General features: G+C 34.8%; 1 protein-coding gene across 7 annotated transcripts in view; it reads left to right on the forward strand.

The window, feature by feature from the left end:
* Positions 1–12,417, forward strand: part of ARID4B (AT-rich interaction domain 4B) — a 161,958-nt gene that overhangs the window by 92,737 nt on the left and 56,804 nt on the right. For all 7 annotated transcript variants that reach the window (XM_058309516.2, XM_058309518.2, XM_058309515.1 and 4 more), the window contains exon 8: positions 8,879–9,017. In XM_058309516.2, coding sequence (XP_058165499.1) covers positions 8,879–9,017 — 139 coding nt within the window. The remainder of the gene's footprint in view (positions 1–8,878; positions 9,018–12,417) is intronic.

Here is a 12,417-nt window from a genome sequence, read left to right on the forward strand (position 1 = left end):
CTCTTTGGTGCTGTAGTGACTAGTTTTTATGTTCTAAATAGTGATAATTCATCTAAAAATGATGATACAGTTATATTAGTAGTATGTAGGGTAGAGAGGAGATATTAAGTATAACTTAAATCATCGTAACAATGTTTACAATACATAATCCAAGAAATACCAGTATAAGAATATAATTTAGAAGTAAGGTAGAAACTACCAAAGAAAGAGTTGAGAGAGAGAAAAACGTTGCCTCTGTGGAGCAGGAGAAGAAAGTTGGAGGGAATGTAGATGTAATTTAATCTATTAAAAAAATAATTTTGAATGCATCACTTTGATTAAAATTTTAATGTATCTAAGCCCAAATATTGTCAGAATAGCTATTAAAATGTTGAGTTATTAAAAAACTTAATTTACGTGAATGCTTTCCTTCAATATATAGAATCAGGTATTAAATCTAATTGTGTCTGAGCTTTGGAGATAGAAGTTAGGTAAGCAATATGTCACATATTACTTAACATTAGTCTTATAGCTCCTACCCATGAAGGTAGGTGTTTTTTTCTTTCTTATTAAAAATGGACCAGGACTTGAAGTCACCCTTCCTCTATAGGGGCCTTTTTGCATTCAAGGGATTGACTCTTTATTTTGAGTTCATCAGTTGTTTTCCAAATTAGTTTTAATAGTAAATAAATTAGTACTCATTTGAGGGAGAAAATTAGAAATAGTAGTTCTTACATTGAAAAAATATCTGTTATGTACTTGTGATTTGAGCCATGTATTTTTCCCCCGAACACTGAATCTTTTAGAAAATGTTTTCCTTACTTGATGAATTATTTCTCTGTCTTAGCTTTCTGTTAAATTGATTATTTTTAAGATGCTCAGATTGTAATTATTATTTGCTCTTCTACATATGACATTTAAAATTTGATTGCTCTATATAAAAAGAAAAATAAGTGAAAAATGTACTATGGTTTTTCTAGTAAGAAAGTCCTGTTGTATTTTAGATGTTCTGTGATCTAACAGTGTTTTCGGCTTCTCCAAGCACTATTGTGTTGCCATAAAATATGCACTGAAGCACTTAAAAGTTAAATCTTTTCAGATCTCTTTGAAAATTATTGACTACAGTAGTGAATTAAAATTTTATTTACCATTAATCATTAGAATCTTTCTGTAGTTCTGTAGTCAACTGTTAATTAACAATGATTGATGATGGCAAAGCAGTGTAATGGGGTATATTTAATATAAAGTTATTTCATTTGTGATGATTCTCAATTCTGTAGCCTTTGAGAGTAGCAAAATGATTTCATTGTGTTAACAATAGACCGTGTAGCCAGATGGTCTGGATTTGAATCTTTGCTCTGCTACTGCCTTGCTATGTGATCTTAGGCAGGTTACTTAATCTTTAGTCCTCAATTTTCTCATCTTTAAAATTAGTATAATTGTAATTATCCACCTCTTGGGATTGTTGTGAAGATTAAATGAGTTCATATACTTAAAGTGTTTATATAGGAAGCACTGTGTAAGTATTAGATATCATCATCATATTGCCATGAAAAATTTTCATGATGAACTATTAGTATATATAATATAAATTGATTTGCACATATCAAATATGCATCTATCTGAGTGTGTATATATATGAATTCTGCTTAACAGTGTTTATTTCTGACAGGACTAGTTTTGCTGCATTTTTTTTTTAAAGCAACTTACCTATATAATGATAGGAAAACCAGATTATGTACCTATCAAGTTTTTTTTAATTTTGAAAAAAATGCTTATAACATTTAGACTTTTTTTAACCTCTACACATGTCATCCAGAGATGTGAAAATAAATAAGATCACTTATAGAATATCACATAGATCTATAAAAATGACCAAAATTTATGATCTATTGAAAAGTCCATCATGGGTTTTTTAGCTGAGGTGTCCTTTTCTTGAACATGAGACTAAAGCATGCAGTTGTCAGTGAACAATTTGATCCTTGCTTTCTAAATATTTCAGCAAACTTTCTCAGTTAGTGATTCTCCAGTTGAGAATCTCTTTGTGTAACGAGAGATTTACTGTTGGGATTGTGTTGTGCACAGTCTAGCAATAAAAACCCAGCTCCGTATGTAATCTTATTTTTGCGTGCTGTTTCTTTCCCCTGACTTGCAGTCATTCTTACTGCCAAGAAACCTTACAATGTTGTTCTTGCTCACTTGTTTTAAACCTTGGTATGTAACCATCACATACGAACCTCAGTTTGAAATTCCGTCTCCTTAATTATACTCCCTCGAAGTTCTTTCTCCCATTTCTTCAGAGTGAGTTTCTACAACAGAATCTTGTACCTGCATCTTAGTGTCATTCATCTGTCTTTCATTTTCTTTTTCATTGCTCCATTGAAATAAATCTTTGCTATAGCCTGATTCTGATACTTTTGGAAAGATGTGTAAGATTATCTCTTCCCAGGATTCCTAGGACTCCTTCGTTGCAGCAGTATAGTCACAAACTTTGCTTTCTTCTAAAAGCTGTTGATCCACACACCAATTAATCTACCTCTGTATTCCAAAACTTATTATTTCTGACACCTTCCTGTATATTGATTTTTGTTTATATTTTACCTTTTATTATTTCTAATGAATTCATATATTAATATTTTCTTTTTTTAAATGATTATTATCCTCTAGTTTGTTATTAACAAGTTATTGATCCTTTTGATCACTGTATAACTTGATTGGGTGTTGACCTTTTAATTTACCCATTATGTATGGGATTTTTAATCTGTGTCTGCCTAAAGAATAGAATGCCTGAAATTGTGGAAATATTTGTCTGTCACACCCCTAAAAAATTTTTTTTCCAATAAACTTGACGAAAGCATATGTGCTCCTGCTATGATAGGAAAGCAGTCTATCTGCTGAGTTTTTTTTCCCTTCTGGAAAGAGAATAAAGCATAAGAAGGCCTACTAATGATTCTTCTTGGGAATTATTTATGGGTACAGGTTTTACTCAGTGACAGTGCTAAGATTTATCCAGTAAACACTGATTCATACCCAGTATTTGCGGGTTTGCAGATTTTTAAAATATTATTAAAAATCCAGTTACAATTCACATACCATAAAATTTGCCCTTGAAACATGTACAGTTTGGTGATTTTTAATATACTCACAAAGTTTTGTAACCATCACCACTAATTCCAGAAGGTCTTTTTATTTCTTGTTGCTTTATTTTTGTGTAAGAATTTGATCCTAGTTTCCTTCTTTATGAAAATTGGGAAAGGGAACGGTAATCTTAGAAGCTAAAAAATGCTAGTCTTCCAAATACTGACTGGTAACAGATTTTTAACTTATTGTACAAAAGTTGAAAAACTGAGTTAATTGACTTGCCTGAACTAATAGGGATTATTAAAGTCAGAATCGCATTTCAAAGATTGCCTCTTTGAAGTTCCTAGCTTAATTTTCTATTTACAGTGTACTGGCTTTTCTTTGGTACATGTCTTAAGTTCTTATTTAATTTACTATTAATAGTAGTATGCATAAGCTAGATGTACTATGATCAGCATTAAGCAATTAGCCGTTATACTATTGTGGTAAATATTTCCATGTAATTAGCTATATTTCCAGTGGCATCATCAGATTTTATTTCATAGAGACATTATTTTGTTGTGGCTTGACAAAGACCTTACCACAAAAGAAGAAAAAACAAGCAGGCCCTTTGTTTGCACTGTCTTTGCTCCTGTAAATTTTTCTGATGCTCATTTGTTTCAGTTCATCACCTTGTTGAGTACCTGTCTTGTGTAAACAGTTTCCTGACCAAACTCTTCTTTAGGTAAAATGGTAGTACACTGATTTTATATATTTTGTTATTTCAGAACAAATACTTTAGGTACCATAGTAGGAAGAAATAAATCTATTCAGTTCATTGAAAAATTTACTGAACATCTATGCTATGCCAAGCACTGTTCAGGTACTTAAGACACATAAGTGAACAAAACAAACATTTTAAAAATATCTGCCTTTACAATCTACATTCTAGGTAGACCATAAACAATAAACATAAGAAATGAGTAAATGATATAGTATGATAGAAGTTCTAAGTGCTGTGAAGATAAAAATAAGAGCAGGGTAAATGGGCTGCAGATTGGTGAATTTGAATAAGGTGGCCACAGTAACTTTGTTGAGGTGACTTTTAAGTAGAGACTTAGAATGGGTGAAAGAGTTTCTAAGTATCTGGGGGAAGAGCATGCCAGGCTTGTTTTACTGTTATGGGTGGGGGGAAGATTGAGAAATGAGGTAATAACTGCTGAGGAAAGTGAGGTCAGGTGAATTTTTAAAGATGAGAGAAATAACAGCATATTGATGGAAATAATTGTATGCTATAGGATTGTATCTAGCAGAGGCAGAAAAATTGATACAGAAGAGAGAAGGAAGGATTGCTGGAGCAAAATCTTGAGTAGTAAGTAAGCAGGAAGCAATCTAGTCCACACATAGCGGAATGATTTCAGAGAGGAACCTAGACAGTTAATTTATAAAGTAGATAGATGGTTGTTTATTTTTAAATTGTTGTGATATATATATAACATAAAATTGGATCGATCTTTTTATCCAAAGTTTTTTGTTGTTTTTTTTTTGATATACATTCTTTGGAATCTGATGTCCTCACCTTAAGAAAGAAATTAAAGTTTTTATAAAGATAGAGTAACTTTGTTACCCAAATAAAGCCTAGTTTTCTCTGTGTTTTACAGATTTTGAAATGTCTTTTCTGACATTGTGGCTTTCTCTTTAGCTAATGCTCATTTTTTAAAGTGTGTCTATAAACTCTTACTTGGAGTCTTTTATGACTACTTTGAAAAAGGACAAATCATGGTTTTAAGTTTGGTTTTGTTCTACAGTTGTTAGAAAATGGAAGGATAATATGCCATTTGAAGTATAGTAGTTTTATCCAGTAGCAAAATTTGAGGATTTTTTAATTTTAGATTTATTTATTTATTTATCCCCGCCCTTGCAACTTGTTCCATTCTTTGCTGCCTCTTCTCTGTGTCCATTTGCTGCAAGCTTTTTTCTGTATCTGCTTGTCTCCCTTTCTTACGTCATCTTGCCGCATCAGCTCTCCATGGTGCATGGGCCATCAGCTCCTCACGGTGCGTGGGTCAGCCTGCCTTCACAAGGAGGCCATGGGATGCGAACCCAGGGCCGTATGGTAGGCAGGAGTCCAACTGATTGAGCCACAGCTGCTTCCCTGAAGATTTATTTTGTATTTAGCAGGGTGGTTTGTTTTTTTTTTTTTTTTTTTGGTTGTTTCTTGGGGTTTTTTTTTAGGTACCAGGGCTGAGGATTTAACCCAGAACCTCATATATGGGAAGCTGGTGCTCAACCACTGAGCCACAGCAGCTCTTCTGAGTTAGTTTATTTGTTTGCTTGTTGCTGTTTTGTTTTGTTTTTTATTATTTTATTTTTAGAACACCCCAGGGACCAAATCTGGGACCTCCCATGTGGGAAGCAGTTTCTCAACCCCTTGAACTACTCCTGGGGCCAATTTTTAAGTTATTTGATGGATCATTGAAATCAAATAGCAGTATTCCCCGTATCACTCCAAAAAGTTTAATATTGTTATAATAGTTTTGGCTTCATTCATATTTGTATGAATATGTATATTCATATACATAAATATAAAGAGGCAACTTTATATTATCTCTTTGGAAAGGCATAAAAGACAATTTCAGAGTACTGGATTTGTCCCAGTCAACCAAATGGATAAATCATATTTAAAGTTTTAAAATATTTACTCTGTTGATTTACATTTTTTGTCAGACAACTAGGTCATTACCAGTTATCTAAAAAAAAAAATGCCATTCATCCCTGTAGAGAATTAATATAGCCATTATTCTGTTGTATTTATAAAAAGAACATACACTGCAGTCTATCTAATCAACATTTCCTAGTGTCTTTACTTATTCTGGGCATTTTGAGCAGTTAGTTGTAAGAAGTCTTTGTTTCCCTTAACACTGATAGTGGGCTTTCATAGAACATATTTTTTTTGTTATGGTTTCTTTTAATTGTCCTTTTTTCATTTTTAGGTTTACCTTTTACTCTACTTTCTAATATCCAACGTATCTAACTGTTGCTTTTATTTTATTTTATTTATTTTTTTATTGTGTAAGATAGTAGTTTTTTTTTTTTATTGACTTTGTAATAATATTACATTAAAAATATATATGTGAGGTCCCATTCAACCCCACCCCCCCACCCCACCTCTCCCCCCCCCAGCAACACTCATTCCCATCATCATGACACATCCATTGGATTTGGTAAGTACATCTTTGGGCACCTCTGCACCTCATAGTCAATGGTCCACATTATGGCCCATACTCTCCTCCATTCCATCCAGTGGGCCCTGTGAGGATTTACAATGTCCGGTGATTGCCTCTGAAGCACCATCCAGGGCAGCTCCATGTCCCAAAGACGCCTCCACCTCTCATCTCTTCCTGCCTTTCCCCATACCCATCAGCCACCATGTCCACTTTTCCCAATCCAATGCCACCTCTTCTATGTGGACATTGGATTGGTTGTGTCCATTGCACCTCTATGTCAAGAGGAGGCTCAGATTCCACATGGATGCTGGATGCAATCCTCCCACTTTCAGTTGTAATCACCCTAGGCTCCATGGTGTGGTGGTTGTCCTTCTTCAACTCCATCTTAGCTGAGTGTGGTAAGTCCAATAAATCAGATTGTAGGTGCTGGAGTCTGTTGAGGCTCAGGACCTGGCTATCACATTGTCAGTCCAGAGATTCAAATCCCCTAAATATATCTTAAACCCCAACATTAACTGCACCTCCAGCACATTCGCATGAAAGTCTTATGAAGGAAGATCCCATCTGAGTCCAGATTCATCACACATAAACACCATTTCCAAAGAGGGGCCATCTGACCTGGTAATTAACCCCATCGGCCATGACCATAACTCCCATGGGTCTCTTTAGCCCTCAAAGGAACCAATATCTGGGCGTTGCATCTGCTTTATCTGTCTCTCTGACTCTGCTCAGTTGTGCATGAGGGCAATCCTTCTGCCAGCCTCCAGACTCTTTTTTAGAAACTCGTAGCCATATAAACTCATTTCTCCTTTCCATTTCCCCCTTACTTTAGGTCAAACAGCATTTTAAAGTGATGTTATTTTATGTAGACAGGGATATTCTGCTGATCCACATTGAACCTTCCGTTTAAGGTCATTTTCCAGTTGCATCATCAGTTGGTAGTTGATAGTGGTCCCTCGGTGCCAGGGAGGCTCATCCCCGGGTGTCATGTCCCACGCTGGGGGGAAGGCATTGCATTTACATGCTGAGTTTGGCTTCGAGACTGGCCACATTTAAGTAACATGAAGGCTGACAGGAGGAAATTCCCAGGCACAATGTTGTCTAGGCCTTGTTCTTATTTTAGGCTTATCAGCTCACAAGCATAGTCATTAGCATCAGGGGCTCACTGTTGAACCCTCACTCCCTCCCGGTCCCCGCTGCTGTACCTGGGAGACTGTCGCTGCTCCCCTAGGGACCACGACAGAGCACCACTGGCCAGGAACCCAGTACCCCCCCTGCTGTGTTTTTTAATTGTTGCCACTATGAGTATATCCAAACATTACCATGCACCCTGGACATATGTTCTGTACAGCTCCCTGTCAGCCATATATCACCTGTCATTGGTATCCCATACCAGTATCCCTCCATTGCCATTGTTGAAACACTCTGTGATCCAGAACTCCCCGAAATTTGAAGCCCAATATAATGTCATGGTCCCTTACTAGGGAATGGCATATAGCGATGGGTTTAAAGGTTTCTAACTGTTGCTTTTAGATGCTTTCTTTTTCTTCTGACAGTTAACTTCTTTCTAGTGTACTAGTCCAATGGAAAATATAACTGAAAGTAATTTTAGCATAATACAAAAGAACCATATTGTGAGTCCTGTCAATTCCTAATTTGTGTCATTTTAGTATTAAGGATCACAATGGTGATTTCTTATCAGATTGTCTGTGTACCTCCATACATACACACATTTAATTAAGATTTATTACCCTCCTCAGCTCCCCTTTTTATTTTTTAAATATTTATTTTATTATATTTTATTTATTTCTCTCCTCTTCCCCCCCCCCCCACCAGTTTTCTGCTCTCTGTTCTTGTGTGTTCTTCTGTGTCCACTTGTATTCTTGTCAGCAGCACCAGGAATCTGTATCTCTTTTCGTTGCATAATCTTGCTGTGTCAGCTCTCAGTGTGCGCGGCTCCCCTCTTGGGCAGGTTGCAGTATTTTCATGTGGGGCGGCTCTCCTTGCGGGGTCCACTCCTTGTGTGTGGGGCTTCCCTACGTGGGGGACATCCCTGCGTGGCATGGCACTCCTTGTGTACATCAGCACTGTGCGTGGGGCCAGCTGACCACACTGGTCAGGAGGCCCTGGGAATCAAAGCCCAGACCTCCCATGTGGTAGGCGGATGCTCTATCAGTTGAGCCAAATCCGTGTCCCATCCCCTTTTTAAATAAGCTTTGTACTGGGAGTGTAAATCTGAGGAATTAGTATATAAAATATACCCAATGGGATTGGGTATATTGTAGTAAAGTGCTGGGATGTTTAATATGGGACTTTCTGCATTTTAAGGATTTGGGTACTGGTATTTTGTTCTTAAAATTAATCTTCCGCTTAATCTTTTAAAATAGCATTAAAGAAACACAAAAGATTTTTAGGAAAATGATATGCTTTCCTCTAATGATAAATTCTTTGTTATTCTTTAGAAATTTAGTAAACTGTCTGCTAAGTATTAGTTAAATGATTTTTTAAGTTTTAGGAAATGAGGTGACTTCTAGAATACCTATATCACAGCAGCTTGGCATTCTTATTCTTTGTGAAGATAAATGAAAATATCTTATATTTTTTCTCCTTAGACCAGAGGAAGAGTCTTCATCATCCTCCAGTGATGAAGATGAGGATGATAGGAAACAGATTGATGAGCTGCTAGGAAAAGTTGTATGTGTAGATTACGTTAGTTTGGATAAAAAGAAAGCGTTATGGTTTCCTGCACTGGTGAGTAACTTCAGTATACAAGAGTTTTAATTTTCAACTATATAAACTTGTGAAGAAAACAATTCTTTTCTTCTTTTTTTCTTTTTATTTTTTTCTACAATTTATTTTTTTACTTATGTTTTCTGTGGGTACAAAATGAGGAAATACTTAGTTTTTAGCATCATTCAGTTCATACAGGAGTATTTTCAAAATTATATTTGAGAACAAAGAACTCTTCAAGTTGTCCAAAAGGTAAACTCTTGATAATTCTAGATGCTAGGTATATAGCAGTTCATTATACTATTCTATTTTGGGTAGAAAATTAATAGTACAAAGTTTTAAAACTACTGAAGTCTACTGTGATTTCTAGACTGCAAAAGAACAGATTCTTTCCTAGTTGACAGGGTAACTAGGAATATTCCTGATTCTCATAGAGCCAGGATGTTTGCTTCCTTCATCTTTATTTTGTCCTTTAGGACTAGCCTCGTCTCTGTCTTTCTACACAATAGATTCTTTTATCTGCCCACTCTTTAGTGGCCCCCTCCCCGCCCACAGTTTCCAAATCAGTTTTAATTTTCTCTTTGGTTTCTCACATAGCCTTTCTATGATTCTCAGGAGACACTTAATGCTTATTATAATATCTTAAGTGTCCCATGTTCTGTGCAACTCAAAATTGTGATGGCAGATCACGGAAGGTCTTTGGAGCTTTATCTTTGCTTTTTGGTAACAAATCGCCTCTCTAACTAGTTGGAAGAACATGTATAGCAGACCATTTTCTTTGACTTCTACAAAAGGAATATACTTCCACAGCTTTTGTAGACTTTAATTAGGGTATTCTTCAACTGTTTTTTTTTTTGGTAGGTAAGAAGACATTTTGCATCACTTCATGTAGTGCAGGTTCAACTAATAGTCATATACTTTAGGTTTTAATTCTTTGTAGCAGTAAGAATACATTTCTTTCTGGATAAAATATAATTGGATGTTATTTAAGGTTTTAAATTTCAAACTAAAGACCAAAATTTTAATGGTCAGTATCGAACAGTCTTGAACACTTGCTTTTAAAATGTGGTGTATTTGGATGATATGGCTTCTGAAGGTTTTTATCTGAAGATCTTTGGGGTTATTTCTATCAAACACTGAGATACACATTTTTTACAGATCCATATCCCCTCACTTCATACTTGTAAACTATAAACCGAGGTCCATCGAATCAACTAAAGATACTATTATTCTTACTTATAACAACTACTTTTTTCTCGTACATCAAGAGACAGCATGGGAGTGGGTGTAGCTCAGTGCTTGAACACTTTTGTATGTAAGAGGTCCTGGATTCAATCCCTGGTACCTCCTGAAAAAAACAAAAAACACATAATAAAACCAAAGCACTTATCACAGTGACACTCAAATGAAAGGTAGTCAGTAAATGATAACCATTATATTATAAAGAAGAGAGAGAGAGAGCATGGATAAAATGTTAACCCTGGTCTTTGTTTCATATACTCTCCTTTGCTAATTATAATTAACCAGATTCCCTTAGGATGCATTTTATTCTTCTGTTAATGGCATTTAATAAAATTTTTGTGTGTTTTAAACACACAAAGTAAGAACACAACATTTTAACATATTTGTTAAATATGTCACTAATTATATACTAAGGCACTGTTCAAATGTTTTAAAGGATTGACTCATTTATAACGTAGCATATTGTGGCTGACTAATCTTTCTTTTCTTGTCGAGAATTTTCTAACCTTTATTTTCATCCTCTTATTTTTCTATTCACTGACTTAATTGTGGAGACTTGGAAATGGGATTAAAATACATTGTACTATGTTGTGCACTTGTATGAAAATTTATCTGTGTAATATATATAACTCATATATTTGTGGTTTGAGCTAACCTAAGTAACCATGATCTCATAATTAATTGTTAATTGTTTTCTCAATCAAAAAAGAAAGAAATAGTATATTATGGAGTATATCTCTACTGCTGTCTGTGTTTTGTCATCCTTTTCAGTGATCATGTTTTGTGTTCTTTATTCCCAGTGCTTAGTTCATTGTTTGACATAGAATATGTGCTCAATAAATGTCAGCTCTTGTTACAGTTAAAATTAATGAGGACAACTGCTGGATTTAATAAATGTAAATACTTTACGTTACCTTGGTACTCACCCTCGTATCTGTCCATCAGCTCATGCATTTGTCCAATATTTATTGGGTACCTATTACATATAAGGATTGTGCTAAGATCTTTACAAGCATTATGGGTTATGTTTATTTAGAGAAAAAGAAATTGAGTGTCAATAGGCCAAGTTTTACATTAATTAGTAAGCTGGGGGGAAAAGTGTGAAATGTATGTGATCATTTCCTTGTTCTTAAATGCATTGGGAATCTTTGTAAGAATTGTGTTTTTTAAAAAAGTAAATTATCCAAATGTGAGTTGATTTAATCAAAAACCTCAAGGTAGTGGCAAATTTAAGTGGAAAATGAATGTAAGGATTTCTTTTGAAAACGTGTTGTAAAAAACTGTTATATATGTCTTCTCAAACAATAGGAAAATCAAATTTTTCATAGTTAGTGTTTTCAGTATTAAGATTCTTTCACCACAATTTGTAGTTTCTCCTTGATGAAAAGAAATATTAAGGACTTAAGATATTGAAAGCCTAATAATCTTTCTCAACCATTTCATCATTAATTAAGAAATTTGAAAATTATTTATGTATGTTATTACCAAAAAGAATTAACTTCTGTTGGACAGTAATGGATTATTTTGTCATTAAGAGTGTGAAATTCTGTGTTTAAAAAAAAATAATCCTTGTGTAATCAAATAAGTAACACTCATGTTTGTATTTAAAAATTATTTTTCTATAAATTTAATATATTTTTAAGTATTTTTGTAGCAACTAGGAACTATAAATAGCCTCTGTTTATACTCTCCTAGGGACTATAAATCACCATCATTTGTTGAGCATTTCTCCTGACCAAGCATTGTGCTAAGCTTGTTAACATAAGTAGTGTCATTGAATCCTAACAACAACCCTATAAAATAAGTGATATTTACTCCCATTTTTAAGAAGAGAAAACCATAACTTTCATGACTCACATGGTCCCCTTTTCATTTTTCCCTCACCAATTTCTCTTCTGAGCAACCTTTAAGTGTTGTATGTAGTTCAAGGTTCAGATCTTTTCCTCGCGCTCTACATTTTCTTAGGTTGATCTAATCCCCTCTTAGTTGCCAACTATTGCAGAGTTAACAAATTAAAATACCTTAGGGACCAAGAAAATAACATAGGCGAATGATCTGGATGTGATTTCTATGACAGAATTGGAGGGTGAGTCCTTACCATCAACACTGGCACAGCTATTTTATGTACAGATTAAAAAACCCTAAGATGACCAGAGGAAAATAGGGCTCCCAGCCCCCA

Source organism: Dasypus novemcinctus, chromosome 13, assembly GCF_030445035.2.
Source record: "Dasypus novemcinctus isolate mDasNov1 chromosome 13, mDasNov1.1.hap2, whole genome shotgun sequence".
Taxonomy (NCBI): Eukaryota; Metazoa; Chordata; class Mammalia; order Cingulata; family Dasypodidae; genus Dasypus; species Dasypus novemcinctus.